A 22730-nucleotide genomic window follows, 5' to 3' on the forward strand; every position below is an offset into this window, starting at 1 on the left:
ACTTCATGGTTCTTTTTCTGTAGGTGGGGATGATGGTTAGGTGCTGCAGAACCTATGAGGAGGTTTGTGAAGGAGATGTTGGCAAAGTTATTAAATTGGATCGAGATGGCTTGCATGACCTCAATGTACAGTGTGATTGGCAACAGAAGGGTGGTACTTACTGGGTCAGATATATCCATGTCGAGCTTTTAGGTAAGTTCACTGATAACTTTTTTAATAAAAAGCTTGAATGATACACTAAGGGAGATTAATTTTGGGGATGGAAAGAAGTACTTACCATGCATTTATTCTTGCAACTGCTAGGTTTCCCACCACAGAGTTCTGCCTCTCATATCAAGATAGGTGACAAAGTGCGAGTGAAAACCTCTGTTACCACACCCAAATACAAATGGGGATCTGTTACTCACCGGAGTGTGGGAGTTGTCAAAGGTAATGTATATTCAAAATGGGGCATGGGAGATAAAATTGGAAAACACACAGACTTTCTGCAGTGTTTAAGGATAGAATCTTTTAGACACTTAGAAATCACACTGTTGTGATTTCTCTCTTACTGATGGTAAGAATAGAATGTATGTGATGTCCGCGATGGGTTTAGAGACATGCACTCTGGCTACCCAGTACTTTTTTGAGCTGCTGCATTCACGTCTAGTAAAGATCTTAAGAATCTGTGCAGCTTCCTGCACAGTTGTAGTTCTCATGTATACTTTGTCTGGATGACCCACCAAGGTTTATCCTTATGGTTTCCCTTTAAGAAGTAAATGTGACTTGAAAACTCCATATGAAAGTGAGGTACACTAATGGCAACCTGTAACTGATATTACAGAAGTAATCTCTGGGGTATTGATTTTTTTTTTTAAGAGGTACAGATTTTGGTCATTCTATTTATGTTTAGAAATGCTCTCTCCCTTCGTAATACGAAGTCGAGGAATTTAAATATATTTTTATCTATATTCTATTTAAACATATATTTTATTTATAGAAATCTTTAGTACTCCCTTTCTCTCTGTACCTTCCCAGACTATCTGACTAGGTTAATATGTAGTTCCATTGAAATAAAAGATTGCTTATGAAGGTGACTTCTGTTTTTTCTGGTCTGATGTTGACTGTAGCACTGGACTCTGCTGTGTTTCATAGAGATTTGCAACAATTTATTTTCTGTATGTTTTTGTCACAGCTTTTAGTGCCAATGGGAAAGATGTCATTGTAGACTTTCCTCAGCAATCTCACTGGACTGGATTATTGTCAGAAATGGAACTGGTTCCCAGCATTCATCCTGGAGTCACGTGAGTGATGAATTATGTCTTGCTTAATGTATATAGCTTATTATTTGGCCTTATTGTCTTGATTCCCTTATCTTGACTGCTGGTACAATTAGCTTCTATAATGAAAACTGCCAGAAGTGTATTTATATTTTGTCCTTTTGTGAAATCAGGTGTGATGGCTGTCAGATGTTTCCTATCAATGGGCCTAGATTCAAATGCAGAAACTGTGATGATTTTGACTTTTGTGAAACCTGTTTTAAAACCAGGAAGCATAATACCCGACATACTTTTGGCAGAATAAATGAACCGGGTAAGTTTCAGAATCCACATGCTTCCAAGCTTTACTCAAAATGTAATGAATTTGTTGTAAAAAAAAATTAAGTATCAGCATTGTATCATAACGAAATTAATGGTTGGACTCATCCTCTAGACAAGAAAACATTTTTAACATATCACAGGGCTGCAGCAATTGCTTGTGGTGAACTACACCAAAATGCCAACCCTTTTGTTGTAGCGTTAAATAAGTTCTAAAAAGTCTGCCTGACTACTAACTCTTTGTTAGAACTGACTTATTAGCTACACCAAGAGCCAAAATGGTGTAATTCTTTAATCTTCCTGCCTTTTGCTGTCAGTTTAAATGTAGGTGAATGGATCCTCATGACAGCAGGTAGAACCTTAAATACCTCCTCTAAGATTCATTTTTAGACATCTATTGCTCTGTAATAGTGTTGCCTAGCAATGTGTGATGACTGTTGTCTCGCTTCCTCCATGATTTGGAGACTCTAGATAAATTTGTAAGAATGGCCTGTTATAAGAAAGGGAAACCTTTTGAAAGACTCATCAGAATTTTTTACTTTCTAAGACGAGAACAGTTGAAACAATTTTAACTCCAGAACTTCTGGGTTTTGCATCATTATTAATACCTGAAATCAGCTTTTATTTCTTTTCTCCTCACCCAGCTAAAAATCAGTCTGATACCAAGCTTTTTCAATATTAGTAAAGGGCTTGTGCAAGGAGGAAAACCGTAGCTCTCTAATCTTTCTGATTCTTGACTAAGGTTCAGAATTTTTGAGTGATGAAACTTAGATGCATATTCTCCTGTAAAGGATTTCTCTTGAGGGTTGGCTGAGTATTTTTCATGTTATGTAGTGGTGTACAAAACTCACATGCTGTGGGCCTATGTTTAGAAGTGTATGTACCATCAAACTTTAATTTATATTTCAAAAGGAAGGAACATTTTTCAGAATCACTCTTAGTGTTTTACATTCCTAGAGATATTAGAGCAATTTTCCTTAAATTTTTAATAATCATTTTTTACGAAATCACGGATGGTTTCTTGGTACAAATCAATCCTAAGAATAGAAGGTGTGACATCCCAAATGACAGGCATGAGAACTTGTCATCAGATAGAGCACTTGGAACTCATAAAAAGGAATAAATTTCAAGCTATGCCCTTTAAACATGAATAATATTACCATATATATGTGGCATGCTTTCTTCATGCTTGTGTCGCGTGTTCTACTTTTAGACCACATCTGAAATCTTTGATTTCTTCAGTTTCCTTTCACATTGCTTATGGATTTATTTAAAACAATTTTCCCTGAGAGGTACATGCTTAAAATTTCATTTAACCACGCAGGTCAGTCTCCAGTGTTTTGTGGGCGTTCTGGAAAACAGCTGAAGAGACGGCATAGTAGCCAGCGGGGAATGTTACTGGACGATTGGTCAAGAATAGTGAAGAATTTGAATGTCTCATCCTCTGTGAATCAGGCTTCACGGCTTATTGATGGTAGTGAGCAGTGCTGGCAGTCTTCTGGCTCACAAGGAAAGGTAACTTGAAACCCTAACTGGTTTATTCTGGCATCCTTTCTTCTCGAGACGATAACTATTTACCTTACTTTACTGATACATTTGTTTGTTACCTTCATGTAAGATAGAAAAGTAGTAAAAGCAGACATCTGAAGTACAAAGCTATGTTTCTTCGTAGTAAATGTGCCTATTCATAAAGCTGAGCTTCATCGTTATAATTATTTCTTGTAAATTAAGGAACTTTTGTGAGTTTTGAAATACAGAGTAATTATTTTATTCTGTAGTTGGTCATATGATTGCAATAGCCTTTTCAGTGTAGTAACTGACATTTTTATCACATTGATTGATTATATTTTACTTAAGTGAGTTTATTGCAAGAGGAAAAGCACTGATGTTCCTCCTAAATAGAACTCTTTTGGCTATTTCTCACTTGCACTCCTTCTCAGTCTATGGTTTTATTGACCCACAGTGCTGCTTTGTGGCCAGTCTAGGCTTCATTTGCATCTAGGCTTCTTTCAAAGATTTATGTTGTCCCATTTCTTGACCACCAAGGGCATTGTGTTTTCTCAGTCTTCTTGATTGTGGTGCTCTTGAGTGAAATCAATTGCTTGCTACAATTGTTTCTCTTGCACTGGGGGTTGGACTGCCAAGATTCTACGTGTTGGAGATGCTGTGTACCATTGCAGAATATTTTTTCACCCTATTGAAAAACACATCAATATTCTTAAGTCATACAATGGTTCTACAAATACTATCTGAAAATGATCTTTTTTTCTTTTCCTTAGCACTGGATTCGCTTGGAGATTTTTCCAGATGTTCTTGTTCACAGACTAAAGATGGTAGTGGACCCTGCAGACAGCAGTTACATGCCCTCTTTAGTTGTAGTTTCAGGTATGTGAATGCACTCTGAGAAGCTTGAAAAATACATTTTTGTACATCCAACAGTAGGTATTTATCAGGTTTCAGTCAGTGTAGTCATCTACACGCGTTGGTGTGTAGTGCCTGTTCATGACACAAACTCCTTATTTTAATGCGTTTTTCTTTCAATGTTTTGTTTTCTAGGGGGGAATTCCTTAAATAACCTTATAGAGCTGAAGACAATCAACATAAATCCTACAGATACCACAGTGCCTCTTCTCAGCGATTGTACAGAAGTAAGTGAACTTTGTGGTCAGAGAATTATTCTTCTATGCAACTGAAAAATATTTTGTTGCAATGGATAAAAAGAACTGCTGTTATTATTAAAGCATGGTATATTACTTTTCCTCTCTATTAGAAGCATTTCTGGCAGTTGTAAAGTTAACTACCCTGATTAGTTTTACCGTAACCACAGTGCAACTCTGTAATAGCTTTAGCAGTCATATATCTTAGGTGTTTTTGTGATGTAAATCAATAGACTTATGAACCAAGGTGGCCCAATAAACTTAAATCTGGGGATCACTTTGGTGGATGATAGATCTTACTTTGCATAGTAGTTCTGATCATTTTCAGTAACAACAAGAAGGAATGAGTACTGATTTTTTTTAGATTGGAAGTGAAATCATTAAACGAGTTAGGCCACATGTTTACCTTAGAGTACAAATTATGTAGTGCTGAAAAGCCAAATAATTCAAATAACAAATTCATTTAGTTAATGGTTAAAAAAAAATCAAGCAAAAGTTCTAAGCCTTTCCTAAGTTTTGTAAAGTTATAGAGGATGCAAAAGATGGCAATTTAGTTTTTTCTTCTTAGTATCACAGGTATGTTGAGATTGCAATCAAGCAGTGCAGGAGCTCTGGAATTGATTGCAAAATACATGGCCTCAGCATACTGGGACGTATACGTGCAGAGGATGAGGATTTGGCTGCAGTCCCTTTCCTTGCTTCTGATAATGAGGAAGAAGATGATGATAAAGCTAACACTGGGAGGTAGGTAACTGTAGGTGGGGCAAAAAATTATGAAGAGACTTAGCATCTATATATTCCATTCAGGAAATTACTTGTAAGCAATGCAACTTAATTAGGTTGAATGGCAGAAAAAGAAATCAGTATCTTTGTCAGAATTGTCGGTAGGCCATTTGTTAATTAAATACACTTTTTAAGATTATCACACTGGTAAGGTGGTAGCATTTTGTACATCTCCTGCTGCTTCTCAACCTGGAGTTGAAATCCTAGCTGAAAATTTGATGTATTCATACTTGGTATTGTAGCATGTGTATATTTACCAGTGCTTAAGAGAATACACATTCTGGGTTTTGTGATGTTTATTTTTCGTAGCCATATCTCAGCTGGGATGATAAAGTTTGGATACCGAAACTGTTCCAGTATTACAAAATCAGTAGATAATGTAAAAAAGTGTATATGTTATAGCGTGGAGGTTGCTTAGACTAACTTTTCCCCCTTTTTTTTTCTTCCCCCTAAATATCCTCAGTCTTGTTAGAAAGAAGGCAGCTGGGCTGGAATCAGCAGCTACAATAAGAACTAAAGTTTTTGTTTGGGGACTGAATGACAAAGATCAGTTGGGAGGACTAAAAGGTTCTAAGGTATGTTTGTGGGTTTAGTACTTTGGTGTGAAATAGAAGCAGCTAAAAATAAAATGTGCAAATCTCACACAACTCAGACATAATGCAAACATAATCAGAATTTTAAAGTCTATTACCAGTATCTATCACGGGTAGATTTTTATGGGTTTTTGATGTTAAGAAGTGTAGATGTATGCTAGATCGAAAGATTGGAGCAAATCTGATTTTGGTTGTTACTCTGAAATCTTTTTCTTATTTAGCAGCCACTTAACTGTTTGGTTTAGATGATAACAAACTAATTGACTTAAAAATCTGTAGTGTGCTCTTGATATTTTGTTCCTTTTGAGTTTATTGCATACGTTCAGTGTAGATAATAGTGAAATTTTCTTTGTATTACCTGTAAGCGGAGCTATTTCACTAATCAGAAAGAAGTTTAATTCTAATCTTTTCATTAGTGTAACTTGATTACATTTTAATGCATTTGAAAGGAATTTCAGGTCTGTATGCAACTGCTTATACGTAATTTTTGATATGATGCAAGATGGGAGATGCATGGTGAATATTGAATCAATTTAAGATTTTAATCTTAAAACGTGTCCTGTTGTGTCTGTGGAGTGCCTTTCACTAAAAAAAAAAAAAAAACAAAGTTAAGCTACTAAGTTAACCACCCTCAGTAAAGTTTGCACATGACACCTGGTTGGATGTGGGTGTTGATTTGTTTGAGGGTAGGAGGGTTCTGCAGAGGGTTCTGGATAGTCTGGATTGGTGGTCTGAGGCAAACTGTGTATGAGATTCCACAAGGCCAAGCACCAGGTCCTGAGCTTGGGCACAACAACCCCAAGCAGCACTACACGCTGGGGGCAGAGTGGCTGGAAAGCTGCCTGGCGGAAAGGGACCTGGGGGTAGTGGTCAGTAGCTGGCTGAATGTGAGCCAGCAGCGTGCTCAGGTGGCCAAGAAGGCCAACAGCATCCTGGCTTAGATCAAAAATAGCATGGCCATCAGGACTAGGGAAGTGATTATCCCTTTGTATTCATCAGGACAGTGATGTCAATATTAGCTTACAAATGGCCTTCAAAGTTTTTTTTTTTTTTTTTTTTTTCTCCATATATACTGCAATAAAGAAGTCTGCTGGAAACTATTTTTTAGCTGCATACAAATAAATAACTGATATAACTGATACATTTGTTATAAAAGCAGACGTGCCAGGTTTAAATGTGTTAATTTAAAACACCAGAAAAAGGTTTAGTATTAGTATCTATTTATAAATATTCAGCTTGATCAAAGACTTCTTTGTAGCAATGAGGAAAATAGGTTGCTTGTTTGTGTCTTTTCTTGAGTTGAACTCTAACCCAGATTTCTAGTGTTTTACTACTGAAAAACTTAGTTGTGCTCCTGTTCCTATGTGCTGATTAGAAGTGTGTTGGTTAACTTGTGTTGGTTTCAACCAGGTTATTTTGCTTTTTTCCTTTCTTTAGAACTGAGTTGGATTTTCTCAAGAAAACTATACTAAAAAAAAAAATCCTTGTTTTTATCCCATTTAATTTTTTTAGGCTTTGTGCTTATCATGGTTTCAGTATTGTGTGCCTTTTCTTGGTTTCTGTCTTTTGCCTGATGTATATTAACAGATGTGTGAACTGTCTGAATAATACAGGGAATTTTCCTGTATCTTAAAAAAAATGTAGCTGTCGGATTAAATGGTTTGTCATTTAAGAATAGCACTTCCATTAAAAGTATAAAACTTTAAAAGGTATTGTAATGATTTCTGTTTCCTTTCTTCTCCAGATAAAGGTTCCTTCCTTTTCGGAAACCCTATCTGCCTTGAATGTTGTACAAGTAGCTGGAGGGTCCAAAAGCCTTTTTGCAGGTAATAAAAGTTTAAAATATGTATTGGTATTTAAGGGCAGAAATAGATTTCCAGTTTCAAAACAGTAGCAGTATTACAAACTCCTTTTTTTTTTTTTTTCTTCCATTTTAGTGACTGTAGAGGGTAAAGTATATGCCTGTGGAGAAGCTACAAATGGAAGGTTGGGTTTAGGAATATCTAGTGGAACTGTGCCTATTCCTCGCCAGATTACAGCTCTCAGTAACTATGTTGTGAAGAAGGTGGCTGTTCACTCAGGTACTGGCTGTAGCTATGCTTACATACATAAACAGAACACATTAAGCCTAAAACCAGAAGTTGTTTTGCAGTTTCTTGGGTGCTGTGATGCCCCAGCATATTTCACTTTTTTTGTTATTTATTTATTTTCAGTAAGTAGAGAGTGTTAAATTCTGCAAGTCTTATGCTAAAATCTATTAATTTTGACCATACCCATATTCTTAATTGCTGGAAATGTTTTTGTAGTCCGATCCAGAGAAAGTATTTTCATTTTTAAATACTAATAAATAGTGTGTTTGATACTATTTTTTGTTTTCCTTGCAGCATTAAAAATATCAAATTAAGTGATTATTTTTTTTTCTTTTTAATATGCCAGGAAGTCTACAGTCACAATTGTTTCGTGTTAAATTAAATCACATAAAAGCTTCTTAGAATGTGACTAACAAGCTGGGTAGAAAGGCTCTTACAAATACATTGTAGAAACAAAGCAGTATCAAATTTCTGAGATTTTTGCTAGATCTCTGGCTGCTTCAATGTTTAAATTTGTTTTTCCTTTCAGGTGGCCGGCATGCTATGGCATTGACTGTTGACGGAAAGATATTTTCGTGGGGAGAAGGAGATGATGGAAAACTTGGTCACTTCAGTCGAATGTAAGGATACCAATTTTATCTTTGTTCCAGTAAGAGAAGGGCATTGCTATTGTGTGTCACAGCACAGCTAACCACTACCATTGGCAATTACAGAATTTTTAATATAACAGGAATAAAAAGTTGTCTGAAAAGACTTTTTCGGCAGTGTATAATAACTTATAGTGCAGCATTTGTAGCAGTTTCAGTCATTTAATAAGCAAGCATTCAATTAATTTTAATTTAATACTCGGAAATCATATATTCAGTAGAAAAGTCTTTATTAGTATTTTTGAAAATTATCGGTGAAAAAGTACACTTCTGGACATGGCGTTTTTGGTTAGTATTATGAGGTAAGGATTACTGATCTAGGCTGATGTGTAAAACTGTAGTGGTTTTACATTCCTGAGCTGTAACAGTCTGCAAGTCTGCGACTATTTTGTAGCCCTATTCTTAGACTTCTAATCACAAACTTTTTCGTCAGAAATAAGTTTCTTACTTTTCAGTAGAAGACAGCTCAGTTGTCCACATGACAACGGTAAGGAAAACTTAAATTTGTCAGGATTATATGCGACATGGAACAAAGTTTTGAAATAAAAAAAAAAAAACAGACATAACCAAGGGGGAAGTCTTTGTTTATCATTCTGGTATATTCTGAAATGTTGCTCAGAATACATCGAAAATGACAGTGCTCAACTCAGATGTTTAATATATGATGACACACAAATATTCTTGGGGGTTTGTGTATCAGTCAAGTCTATAAAAATGGAAGTCCAGATTAGAGCAGTATTATTATTTCATTGTTAAACTACCTCATGTTTTCTGTAATGTATGAACAGAGAGACTTGGAATTCTTACCATGAGCATTTATTGAGAGCTAACTTTCCAAAAGCCATATGTATGTTTATAAAACATTAATAGTTTCTCTGATACACTCAATATTAGAAAACCCTCTTGAGTTGAAACTCTTCCCTAAATTCACAGTATATTGTTACAATGTGAATAGTATATGTTTCCAGTACTCTTACAGAAGCCTGAGAATAAATTCCAGTTCTAATTTTTTTCTTATTAACAAGCAAAATTGGGATGGAAACATTATCTTCTAATCTTATTGTCTGCTCTGTGTCATCAGGGTGGAGAAATAATTACATCTTAACAAATTGCTCAACATTGGGCAATCAGAGCATATCAGTTTTCACTTTATATTACATGCTTTTTAATTCATTCATCATTTTGGTATTTTAGTTTTGTCACCTAAGTTTTGCAGTCTATGTGCTTAAAAAAATTAAAATTAAAACAAAACCTTTGGAGTACATTGAAACAGTACAAATTTAAAATATATGGTGCTACTACAGGATAAGCCTTGGAATTGTAAGTTGTGTTTTATTTTATCTTTGGGATACTGGTAATTTTACTTTTTTTTTAGATTATAGAGCTTGATGTATTGTGTAACTCTTTCACAAGTGATGCAATGATGTATTCTTTACTCAATGTCTTTAGGAACTGTGATAAACCCAGACTGATCGAAGCATTGAAAACCAAACGTATCCGCGATATTGCTTGTGGCAGTTCCCACAGCGCTGCCATTACTTCTAGTGGTGAACTGTATACATGGGGTCTTGGAGAATATGGAAGGCTAGGACACGGAGATAATACTACACAGCTGAAACCTAAGATGGTAAAGTAAATGTTTCTCATCTCTGATGAAATGCGAGTGTTTGTTTAGTAACTGAGAAAGTTAAATGCAAAAGCAAAGCCAGAAAGTAAAAGCAACATGAAATCATCATTTTGGAGCAATCTGATTAGGTTTTGGTACACATACCTCTAGTAAGATGCAAGGTATTTTTGAAAGGTCAAGAATCACAGAATGATTTGGACTGGAAGGGACCTTAAAGATCATCTAATTCAAACCCCACTGCCGTGGGCAAAGACTCCTTGCTCAAAGCCCCATCCAACCTGGTCCTGAATGCCTTCAGGGATGGGGCATCCACAGCTTCTCTGGGCAACCTGTTCTAGTGCCTCACCACCCTCTGAGTGAAGAATATCTTCCTAATATCTCATGTAAACCTACCCTCTTTTAGTTTAAAGCCATTACCCCTTGTCCTGTCACTCCACTCCCTGACAAAGAGTACCTCCCCAGCTTTCCTGTAGGCCCCCTTTAGGTACTGGAAAGCTACAGTACGGTCTCCCTGGAGCCTTCTCCTCTCCAGGCTGAACAACCTGATCCAGTTTCTCTTGTGTTGTCTTGGAAAATGATTCAGAGCAGCTAGTGCTGTTCCAAACATCCATGTCATGCAACTGCTTTGACACATAGCTGGAAGTTACTGTTGTCACTGAGCAGTGTTGGATATTGACTAAGCAAGCTTGACTAAAGCTTTCCTAAATAGTATGCTCAGGCTGGACATAAAGAACAAGATTAATTGTAAGAGCTTGAAAATGTTTGTAAAAGTTTTAAAATAAAATGAATCTTTTTGAAACATCTTTTTTCTGTTTTGTAGGTTAAAGTGCTTCTTGGCCACAGAGTAATTCAGGTTGCTTGTGGAAGCAGAGATGCTCAGACTCTGGCTTTGACAGATGAAGGTAGGAATGTCTTGTTCCAGAAGCTTTCTGGCACGTAGGAATACTGTGATCATTGTTTGACCTGCAGTTTGGTGTTTGTTAGGTTTGGTGTTTTCTTGGGGTGATGGTGATTTTGGAAAACTGGGCCGAGGAGGAAGTGAAGGATGCAACATTCCTCAGAACATTGAAAGACTAAACGGCCAAGGCGTTTGTCAGATTGAGTGTGGTGCACAGTTCTCGTTGGCACTGACCAAGTCAGGAGTGGTATGGACGTGGTACGTTAAATATGCTGGAAAATATTAACAAAGCAATTGCTAAGTATGTGTTGTATTTTCTGCTCTTTGTTCATCTTAACCTCATCTGTGCCTTATCTGTGTGCTGACTTCGTATTCTAGATTGGAATCTTTTTGAGACAAGCTGTCATCTGTTCAGTTACTGTCTTGTTAGCATGCTGAGTGGTCTGTTGTACTTTGTTAGGATGCCTGGGTCTCACTGAATTAGTGGAGGAAATGGAAGATCATTTCCTCTTAGGAACAATGAAGCATGCAAAGAAATGTTAATTTTAGACTTTGGAGCAGACTGGGAAAAAGAGAACATGAGAATCGTAGCATGGAGTATGTAGCCTACAGTTAAAATAGAGACAGAGGAAGGATGTAATAAAGTAAGGACTCATCTAGTGTTGAGAGGAGATGGAAAGGACTGCACTGGAAACACATGGGACATTGCAGAGTTCATTGCTGCTCAGAAAGCCACTGAGTTGTCAGTAATGATCCTTTTTATTTTTCTTCTCTTTATCTGTTCACTTCTGCTTTATGAACACAAACCTGGCTTTTTAAGTTTATAAACCTTTTGTAAAATTTTTGAGTTTCCTGAGTGGCAGATCAACCTCAGAGCCCTACCCATCTCAAGGTCTTACCCCATCTTTGTGTAATAAGACCGTGACCTGTTTGACATATAGCCAGGAAGATGTAAAAGGATCATTTTGTTTTATATATTAGTGATTGATGAATAATACACAGAGAATTCCACAAAACTTCTATTTTTATAAGTTGCTTCTCTTAAAAGGGGAAATGCTTTTAGGAGAGTTGTCATTTCTGGGTGGCTACTGGAAGCTGTATTTATCTCTTTCACTTTTCCCCAGATTTGAAATTACTGTGGTGACAAAAGGAGTAAGAGGAAAGGGAATTTCACAGTCCTTAAGAATACTTTGCAGAATTCTTGTTCATTCTCTCCTTCCCCCTCTTTGTCTAAACACTTACTTTTAGTCATAAAATCTACAGCTATTTAATGACATTTCATGACAGGATTGCAATGAGAATTTTTGTCCTTCTGCTGTGCATGTCTGTACTTTAGGATGGCAGAGTTCCTTCTCACTTTTCTTATCTTTATGAGTTCGTACTGGTCTGAGGGCAAAATCGTAACTTCTGTGTTGTGTCCTTAGGTAGGCAATAATACACTGGAGGAAAATGTGATGTACACTAACATCTTTTCTTGAGAAATTGGTATTTCTCTGTGCTGAGTGTGCAGAACTGAGGGAATGGTTACTAAAAACACAGTGGAAGAAGTCTGTCTTCTTCGTCTTCACTGACATTATTAGAGAGATTTTAAGGTGTCTGTTACTTTTTGTCTAATTGTGTATTTTTAGTGCAGCTTTAACTTCTGTATGACAATTTTACAAGACTAGATAGACCGTGGAGTCTTGAGAACCTATATTGAGGCTTGTACTAGTGTGAAAAATCTCAGTTCTGCCAACATGGTAGTTCTTGTATTTTTTTTTTTTTTTTCAAGCGAGTCAACTTGGTAAATGGTCTGTTATTTTTAGGTGCATCTTCAATAGTATAAGCTCATCCTAACAGACTTAACAAACAAATTCTGTAAGTATACAACTGCAGCTGCAATATATACAAAAAGTAGTCATAAACAATGCCTGTTCTGTACTGAGGTGAAAAGAAATGGGGTCTTAGTATTAGAGTTATCTTTTATATCCTTTGTATGTGTGTACATGTGTGATGAGTATACATCATTTACCCAATGCGAACTGAGGAGTTTAGATTTTGGAATCTGCATTGACAAAGGAAGGTGCAAACAGTATAATTGTCCTTTTATTTTTCTATCTGTTTTAGGGGTAAGGGAGATTACTTCAGGCTAGGCCATGGTACTGATGTGCATGTCAGAAAGCCGCAAGTAGTGGAAGGACTGAGGGGTAAAAAGATCGTGCATGTGGCAGTAGGTGCGCTCCATTGTCTGGCAGTTACTGACACTGGACAGGTATGCTTTCCTTTATCCTTGATCCAGAAAGAAATAAACAGTTGAAGAAGACTGTAATAGCATCAGTGCTGATTAAATAGAAGAAAATTTTCTCACTATATTTATTTGCTTTTTAAAGTCCTGAATAAATATAAGCATTTATTGTAACTTAAAATACATTACCCTCCATATTACTGTTGGACTTTAAATGTTGTTGTTTTAGTAGATTTTGTTGTATTTTCCTAGTCTGTGGATTATCCACATGGTCCGTTTCCTGCTTTTCACTCTTAAAATGAAGCAGTAGTCATAGTATTTGGATAGCTTCTTCTGCTGAGATCCAGCATTGTCATTATCATAGTATTGACTCAGATCTCCAGTGTAATTACTATGCAACTGATTCTGTTAATTTAATTGTTCACTGTGAACATTGAATAATTTGTGTATCAACTGATGATTTATGAATCTGCAGTAATTTTTGAATCACCTGATAAAGGACTGCTTTGATTTTTTAATGTATGGTAATTCCTGCATTATTTAAAAATAATATAAAAAAAAAAACAAGTCATGGCAATAAGTTCTCTGAATTATCTTGGGTTAATAATACAAATCACTAAAATTTCTCTGCAGAAATTCTAAAGAAAACAATTAAATGAGGCAATCGGTGAGACAAAGTAATAAATAGAAATGTTTATTTACAGGTTTACGCATGGGGTGACAATGACCATGGACAACAAGGCAATGGAACTACTACAGTCAATAGAAAGCCCACTCTTGTACAGGGCTTGGAAGGCCAGAAAATCACCCGGGTTGCTTGTGGCTCTTCCCACAGTGTAGCTTGGACAACAGTGGATGTAGCTACACCATCTGTTCATGAACCAGTACTTTTCCAGACAGCGAGGGACCCTTTAGGTGCTTCTTATCTTGGTTGGTATTCATCGCCTTGTGTTTTCTTTATGCCACTGCAGAGTTAGTTATGTGTGTGGTTTAACAGTTGATCGAAGAGTGCAAAAAGAAAAGTGTCTTAAAAAAAAAGAGAGAGAGGAGAAAAATGAACAAAAAACTTTCCCGCCCTAAAAAACAAACCCTCTTCTTGAAAATGGAAGTTAAAAAGGGTTTGATCAGAAGTGACATTAGTTTGAATGTTTGTTGTTCTTCAGGCAATTAAAATACAGCAAACTTTATCAAATGTCCCAAAGTCTTCATCTTTATTCTGGGATAGAGCTTTATGAAGATAGTGGTAGATGGATGCTACTGTAATATTGGTGGTCTTAAATGTTATCTCTTGCTTTAATTCTATGCTACTGTTACTTTTTTTTCCTAAAGTGAGTGACTAAGAATTAGGGAGGCAAGAAAGTGATGCTTTTATGCTCAATATAAAAGGACCAGCATTTTGCTAATTATTTTCTTTCAAAACAAGGGTATTGAAAACAAGATCAAAAACTACATAATAGAATATTTGTGTAGTATTGCAAAGGTGCCTAATAAATATTAATGCTGTTTGGGAAATTTCTGTTTAAGAAAAATTTGTTTTAGATTTCAATAGAGAAAATATTTATCTGTATTACCCTATTGTTCACGACTAAGTAACAAGGTGGAACACTTCATTTTATGAAAAGCAGTTGCTGAACAGCTTCATTGTTGACTTGAATACTGCTGCTGTAGGACCTGCAGTTTAAAAATCTCCTATAGACTTAGATTTACAGTCATCTTTACTGTGTGACGGAGCCCTGGCACAGGCTGCCCAGACAGGCGGTGGGGTCTCCTTGGAGACCTTCAAACCTTGGAGACCGCCTGGAGCCGGGCCTGGGCAGCCTGCTCTGGGTGGCCCTGCTGGAGCAGGGCTTGGGCCTGGTGGCCTCCAGAGGGCCCTGACAGCCTCAGCCCCGCTGTGATACGTGATCTTTAATGATTTACCAATAAATTAAATAAAACATAAAAAATGCTTGCTTTCTCTTTTTTCCCCTTACTTAAGGTGTTCCTTCAGATGCAGATTCTTCTGCTGCCAGTAACAAAATCAGTGGTGCAAACAGTTCAAAGCCGAATCGCCCTTCCCTTGCAAAGATTCTCTTGTCACTTGATGGGAATGTTGCCAAACAGCAGGCGCTATCTCATATTCTGATGGCGTTACAAATTATGTACGCCAGGTAGGCATGCATTCTTGTGTCTTAAGGAGTGAATGATGATATAACTTGCTTTATTGTAGTGCCTGTTGAGTCAAATATAAATGGTTTTACCAATTTGGAATCCTCAGGATGGGGCCAAGCTTAACTGAAATTATCTTTTGATGTTCCTGTTAACTTTATGATGTTATGGTTTCTTCAGAATGAGGAACTTCCAGTACCTGGGGAAAAACAATTGTTTGTTCAAGAATGGTCAAGTAAGCCATGTAAAAGGAGCATAAGTAAACTGTGATAGATGAAGTGGAGGAAGCAGTGGGGGACGGTGAAAAGAATAACGAAACTTTACTGTGCCCTCCTTGTTGGTAGAGAGAATTTGTGCTAAAATTTATGAACAGGAACATATGTAAAATAGTGTGGCCTTAAGAAGCAACATTTAACCATCTGACTTGAAGTATGGAGATACACTACTCTGTAAATCCCAGAGCTTGGAAACCTTTGGTTATTTCATTAAGACAGGCTAATATTTTTTTTCTAGTTTAACAAGGGAGTATAATTAGGTTTATGTTCATCTGTCTTAAATAATTTCAGAGATGCAGTTGTTGGAGCATTGATGCCTGCAAGTATGATTGCACCAGTAGAATGTCCATCTTCATCGCCAGCCCCCCCATCAGATGCCATGTCTACAGGGAGCCCTGCAAACGGAGATGAATGCATGCTTGTAGGAGATATAGAAGAGAGGCTGAGCCCAAATCCATGGCAGGACAGGAGAGGGGAGGTAGTATCAAATTAATTTTCCAACATCATTTAACAGTAAAGCTGAAAAATGCTGCTCAGTATTTAGTTTGATAGTAGTAGAGATTAAACAGTTCTTTTGTGCTATGATCTCTGAGTGGGTATGCTGTGTGTGTGTCAGATTTGGAAAAACTAAGATTTTAGTCTGAAATCAATTGAGAACTTTGAAAAAGTAGTATGCCAATGGCAATTATGATTTTTTATAGTATTTTAAAGTTGATTTAAAAATACTAATTGATTAGATATCAAAGTAACTTTACAGGAGTGATCTTAAAAAATCTGGATTAAGGGAATCTTCAAGAATTACTTTATGGGAGATAACTTGTAAACTTATGTTAACTAATGTAGACAGGAGAGCTTGAATGAAACTTTACTCTCTTGATGCCCAGCTGCTAATAGAAGCAGAAAAAAGGAAAGGCTTGCTACTGAAGATCTTTCTTTCCCAGGCTTTTAACATGCAGTGCTTGGGGTCATCTTCTGCACTGCAGAGTCATCTGCAGGCACTCATGCTTTATTGTGGTTTTGTAGCAGGTGGCATTTGCAGGGGTCAGGGCTGGTTTGCCATGATAGGAATGTGAAATAGAAGCCAGAAAAACAGGGAGTGAATCTGTTGTATTTGAATTTATGTCTGTTTTTGAATTGCTGCTGACTTCGAATGTAAACCCTTCAAACAAATAATTAGACTCCTAAAGGATTTACGGTATCTTATTGCAGCCTTTGTTACTTACTGTTCATTTTGGCTAGGTTGTTTCTTCAGAAGATGCCGTGACTCCATCTGCTGTAACTCCCTCAGCTGCTGCTGCCTCTTCCCGTCCTTTCATTCCAGTCACAGATGATCCTGGAGCTGCCAGTATCATTGCAGAAACCATGACGAAAACCAAAGAAGTAATGTTGTCCATGCCTTCCTTAAGTTCTTTCAGTGTTTTTATTGAGCACTTGTGCTGTTTTAGTCCTTTTTGTTATTCTATATATGACTGCATTTTTGAAGTATATTGAAAGGCAGGGTAATTATTATTACTTCCTTTTCCAAAGCTGAACAAGGTTAGTTTTAGGAAAGCATTTCCACGTGAGAAACAGGTTTAACAGTAGACTAATTCTGGGCCCATGTAAACCCAGAATTACAAATTGTCTTAAACTACCTTCAGACTTCTTCAGGCAAATTATCGCGTTTAGATTTGGTGAGATTCCTCTTCTATCTTTGCACTGTCAATCTTTCTGCAATCTTTCTTTTTCTAGGACGTAGAAAGCCAAAGCAAAGTATCTGGCCCGGAACCTCAGTACTTGGATGAATTCACTAGTCTGTTAGTACCAGATGACACGCGAGTCATGGTTGACCTGCTAAAGCTTGCTGTGTCCAACCGAGCAGGTGAAAAGGGAAGAGATGTTCTCTCAGCTGTTCTGTCTGGCATGGGCACAGCTTATCCACAGGTCAGGTTTTGTTTGTCTTGCATTTTAACTGTCTTTTTTTTTTATTTTCAGCTTACTAGAAATTTTTCTTGTATTTAAAATACAGTTTGATTTACTGAGAAGCATATTAAGCATGGAAATTAGAGTTGAACTTCATGTATGTGAGCCTTAATCATTTTAATGGAAATACTATATGAACATATATATGTATTTGCAATAAATATCAGTGTATTTCCTTGGCTTTTCATGCTGGCAAACCATGAAGCTGAATTAACCAAACCCTATTTGATGAATCTCTGGAATGTTAGTTTAAAAAGTTTCATACTGGTTTTGTTTTACACTTAAATTTATTTCTCAAATTGGTGCAGTCATTGTTGCTGGCTAAAATGTTAGTGATGTTAAGAATATATAGTTCTTGATTTTTAAGGTTTATATTTGATGCACTGAAGCTTATAACCCTTTACAAAATATCCATGGATGTGGGTTTCCTTGGGACAACTAACAACCATTAATAGGTGTTCTAACCTTAGTTGCTAAAAACTATACAAAAGAAGAGCAAAAATCCTAAATGTTTTATATAATGTCTGCTAATAGGAATGAACTGAAAGTTGTTTAACATTTTTCAGCTTTACCCTCTAAATATTTTTCTAATGAGCATGATGCGTTTGTTTTAAGATCCTTATGTGATGTAGTTCATTTATGGCTTTGCGCTGCTTAAAGACTGCTTTGAAACATTGGAAATGATGCAAAGCTGGTGTTTGTGGTCCTTTTATAAACTTGGATCACTACCCAAAAAGATAAATAATGATTCCAATAAGGATCGTATATTGAATTCAGAGTTTTTAAAAATAAATCATATAAATGACAAGAAAGCTACACTTAAAAAATAATAATAATAATAAATTAAAATCTGTCTATCTGTCCTAGTAAACCAGGACTGTGTGAGTCCTTAACTGATGTGATTAGTATAAGAGTAATAAAGTGGCATTTCTGGAGCTGTTAATTTTTTTCAAGTTTTTAAATTCCTTATTATGATCAGCTATATATATACCCCTGTTCTGGATTTGAGATAGTTATTCCCCTCCCACCTCAATGGCACAGTATATATGCACTAACATATCACCATTTTTCCTTCTAGCATTAATAGTGAGTGCCTGAACAACTTTTTTCTTTCCTCCAGAGTCAGAATTTTTATTTGAAACTGCTCTTTAAAAATGAGTAGTTCTCTCTAAATTATGTTTTAATGTTACATTTTGCTTAAAAGATTACATCTTTCACTAATCTCTTGGCCTATGATTTAGTTAGGGTTTAGTTTATTTTTTCTGCGAGGGAAAGATATTATTTGTTCTGGCATTTATGTATTGGAGATTTATGGTGTTTGGCTTCTAGTTTTAAAAATTTTCAAGCTTTAGCAACGCTAAAATTACTTTTTTAATGAATGTAATAGTTTATGAATCAGAGGAAATTTTTTTTTTAATTCAGGAAGAATGGTAGTTGGCTTTAGATTTCTTGGGCTAACCATAAATACTTTTTGTAAACTTGATTTTAGGTTTGTCCTTTTTTTTTTTTGTTAGGTTGCTGATATGTTGTTGGAGCTATGCGTTACTGAGTTAGAAGATGTGGCAACTGATTCACAAAGTGGTCGCCTTTCTTCGCAACCAGTTGTGGTAGAAAGCAGCCATCCATATACTGATGATACATCTTCTAGTGGCACAGTTAAAATACCAGGTATAGAATTCCTAGAGTTGTGTTACTAAAATTTGGTGGTTTGCAAGCCTACATGCATAAATTTTTCTTCAGCTTACAAAAATGTGTGTAGAACTCTTCATAGGAACATAGAATCATAGAACAGCTTGGGTTGGAGGGGATCTTAAAGACCACCTAGTTCCAACCCCTCTGCCATGGACAGAGATGCCACCCACGAGATCAGGTTGCCCAGGGTCTCATCCAGCCTGGCCTCAAACACCTCCAGAGATGGGGCATCCACAGCCTCTCTGGGCAACCTGTTCAGTGCCTCACCACCCTCTGAGTGAAGAATTTCTTCCTAACCTCTAATCTGAGGCTAGGAAGTTTTGTTTAAAGCCATTACCCCTTGTCCTGTCACTGTCTGCCTGAGCAAAAAGTTGCTCTCCATCTTTTTATAAGCCCCCTTTAAGTATTGAAAAGCTGCAGTGAGGTCACCTTGGAGCCTTCTCTTCCGTAAGGTGAACATCCTCATCTCTCTCAGCCTTTCTTACTAGGAGAGGTGCTCCAGCCCTCTGATCAACTTCATAGCTCTCCTCTAGACCCATTCTACCAGGTCAACATTACAATACAAACAATTCATACAAAGATACAAAAATACTACTTTTAAAGTAATACCATGTATCCTGTTGCTATAATAAAATATTTCTTGAAACACTTGCATACTGCATGAACATCTCAGTCCTGTGAAATAAACCTTTACTCAAGTTTGGGTTCTCTGTCTGTGACTGAATTCTGTACACCATTTCTCTGCAGCTATATATTACTGCTGTTTTCCATTCAGTTACAAAGCTGAGAACGACCTGAGTGGTTTTCAGGGTCAGTAACCGAACCTGTCTTGCAGAAGAACTGAACTGTCTTTCAGCCTTGATCACTAGGAAATACTTTTTTCCTTTCTATGCTGTATTTTCATTTAGTGCTTCCTTCAGTATGTTATCTGGTACTTAATTCTCTGTTGCCTGTATCTTTTGATATTTGTCTTAACTGAAAAAAGACTTTTTTTTTTTTTTTTTCGCTACGGCAACTTCAGTTGGGAATGTTCTGAATATAGTCTTCTCTCCTAGCCCAATTCACATGAGCTCTCTACGATGTAAGTCTTTCAAAGAGAAGATGTTAGACAAACAATGTCATTAAACCAAAGCAAGTCCATGTTCTCATTTTTATTAATGAGCACTATGGCTTCCAAACAATTGCATTTGATTTCATGTGGATTTCTAAAATACTGCATTTGTTTGTGGTATTGATTGCTCTGTAGAAGTGTGTAAATTTTTTGTTGCTGTTTAGGTGCTGAGGGACTGAGAGTAGAATTTGATCGCCAGTGTTCTACAGAGCGGCGTCATGATCCACTCACCATCATGGATGGTGTCAACAGAATTGTTTCCGTCCGATCAGGTGCTTCTCAAAAGTGTCTTGTGTGATTTGCTGTTAAACGCTGAATGAAATGTACCACTGTGACTTACTCCTTGGCAGGGATATACCAATAACAAAGAGGAAAAACGATGTGAATTGATACTCTATTTTAAACTTAGAAAAACCCCAACCACTGTCTGATCTACATACAGACATGAAAGATTGCTTTTCTGAAGAGCAGTTAGTGTAAAAAATTAATTACTAGCACCCATGGCACCATGTGTGAATTTCTGTATAATCAAAGCATATTTTAACAAATTGGAAAAACAATTGTAAAACAATATTCTTTAGCTAGGTTTTCTCTTTTTCAAGTAATAATTATAGAAATTTGAGCTTTTTTACAGTCAAGACAAATGCTCTTCTGCTGTTGAATGCCCAAAATACAATCTAGGCTCTCTCTTTCTGTTTTCTGCTCTTATCTATGTAACTAACACCACATAAAATCTTCACGTCTTTTATCATATTATCTGTAATTTCATTTTAAAGCGCTGTTGATTTTTCAGGAGATGTTGGAGGAATATTTTTAATCTCATCAAATTTTACGTTGAACCTACCCATACATCGTGTGCAAGGGTCTAAGTAGTTACTGCCTATGCTTAACTCTTCTGAACTCTCATGATGTGGGCTTTTACTGTTAACCACTTTTTCCCTCAACCTGCTTCAGTTGCACGTTTTCATGTGTTTCATTATTGAGCTGGTTTTGGTTGGAAAGAGACCCAAAGCTTACAAAAATCTGTTGCAACATACTAAAAATTAGCATGAAAAGAACTTGAACATTTTTGCAGTCTGAAAACAGAACAGTGGGTTCTAGTAAGGTCTCATAATCCTCTTTTGAAAGAGGTATTAAAAGCACTGAGAACATATGTTAGAAGTGCTAATTGAACTGCTTAAGACTTAAGTTTTGTTAACGTAGCATCTTTATAGTTATGTTCATATGCTCCACGTACCTTTTTCTTTTGGAGTGTATTTATGTGATGTTTACAAGACATAATCATTGAGGGAAGTTACTCTTGGTGAGTGGCTTGCATTGGCTCTGTCAGTATACGTGAATATGTTCATATTACCTGCTGTAACAGGTCGAGAGTGGTCAGATTGGTCTAGTGAGTTGCGAATTCCAGGGGATGAACTGAAGTGGAAGTTCATCAGTGATGGCTCTGTAAATGGATGGGGATGGCGATTCACTGTTTACCCTATCATGCCAGCTGCAGGTAAGATCATCACGTTTACATAAGGATGAGAGAGTACATTTACTAGTTTAGTTTCTAGAGTTAAATTTATTGCACAATCTAAATATGTACGTGCTGAAGTTTTAATTATTTATATTCATAGTATGATAAATTTCTTTCATACCTGGGAAAAATTTTCAACAAATCCTGAGAGGTGCACTTGTACATAAAGAAGAGAGATTTTTGTAATTGGAGTTTGTCTCTCCATCAGTGAAGAGAGGTTACTTCTGAGGCATATTTCATGTGATTTTTTTTCTAATGAGCCTTTGGAATTAGGTGAACTATGTTGTGACTCGTGATAGGATGCAAGGGAACGGCTTAAATCTGAGTTGGGGTAAGTTGAGATGGGTTTTAGGAAAAAGTTCTTCACTGAGAGGAAGGTGGTCAAGCACTGGAGTAAGCTCCTCATGGTCATAACCCCAAACCAGTTGTTGTTGAAGAAGCTTTTGGATAATGCTCTTAGACATATGGTTAAACTCCTAGGAGCTGGTCTGTGTGGAGTCACAAATTGAACTTGTTCTTTGTGGGTCCCTTCCAACTCAAGACATTCTGTGATTCTACGTCATGAAAGTGCCTCTTCCTTCCTGTCCCTTCAAAGGGAGGTGGAATGGACCTACTCAGATGGAGACTGGCACTGCAGACTGCTGCGTTTGGTCAGCTAAATCCTGCCCTTGTTCTGCTCTTACGTCAATCCAAGGGCAAATCTTCTCCACCTTCTATTTTCTTAGTTTATGTTTTTCTTTTTGTTTCTTGCAGGCCCCAAAGACCTTCTCTCAGATCGTTGCATTCTTTCATGTCCCTCAATGGATTTGGTTACATGTTTGTTGGATTTTCGCTTAAATTTCGCTTCCAACAGGAGTATAGTTCCTCGCTTGGCAGCTTCTCTTGCAGCTTGTGCTCAACTGAGTGCCTTAGGTAGGTGTAAGTCTT

The 22730-nt window shown here is 36.8% G+C and overlaps 1 protein-coding gene across 6 annotated transcripts in view; it reads left to right on the forward strand.

The window, feature by feature from the left end:
• The window catches only part of HERC2 (HECT and RLD domain containing E3 ubiquitin protein ligase 2), a 111697-nt gene that overhangs the window by 62614 nt on the left and 26353 nt on the right, over positions 1–22730 (forward strand). For 5 of the 6 annotated variants that reach the window (XM_035315121.1, XM_035315135.1, XM_035315124.1 and 2 more), the window contains exons 49-73: positions 24–192; positions 304–429; positions 1175–1283; positions 1433–1572; positions 2902–3092; positions 3857–3962; positions 4134–4225; positions 4803–4978; positions 5481–5592; positions 7355–7436; positions 7548–7691; positions 8230–8320; positions 9797–9974; positions 10795–10876; positions 10959–11130; positions 12979–13123; positions 13801–14026; positions 15075–15246; positions 15811–15997; positions 16759–16899; positions 17251–17442; positions 18996–19149; positions 20449–20556; positions 21651–21782; positions 22557–22715. In XM_035315121.1, coding sequence (XP_035171012.1) covers positions 24–192; positions 304–429; positions 1175–1283; positions 1433–1572; positions 2902–3092; positions 3857–3962; positions 4134–4225; positions 4803–4978; positions 5481–5592; positions 7355–7436; positions 7548–7691; positions 8230–8320; positions 9797–9974; positions 10795–10876; positions 10959–11130; positions 12979–13123; positions 13801–14026; positions 15075–15246; positions 15811–15997; positions 16759–16899; positions 17251–17442; positions 18996–19149; positions 20449–20556; positions 21651–21782; positions 22557–22715 — 3586 coding nt within the window. The remainder of the gene's footprint in view (positions 1–23; positions 193–303; positions 430–1174; positions 1284–1432; positions 1573–2901; positions 3093–3856; positions 3963–4133; positions 4226–4802; positions 4979–5480; positions 5593–7354; positions 7437–7547; positions 7692–8229; positions 8321–9796; positions 9975–10794; positions 10877–10958; positions 11131–12978; positions 13124–13800; positions 14027–15074; positions 15247–15810; positions 15998–16758; positions 16900–17250; positions 17443–18995; positions 19150–20448; positions 20557–21650; positions 21783–22556; positions 22716–22730) is intronic. The other variant, XM_035315145.1, reaches the window with a different exon arrangement.

The sequence above is a fragment of the Oxyura jamaicensis genome, chromosome 1 (assembly GCF_011077185.1).
Source record: "Oxyura jamaicensis isolate SHBP4307 breed ruddy duck chromosome 1, BPBGC_Ojam_1.0, whole genome shotgun sequence".
NCBI lineage: Eukaryota > Metazoa > Chordata > Aves > Anseriformes > Anatidae > Oxyura > Oxyura jamaicensis.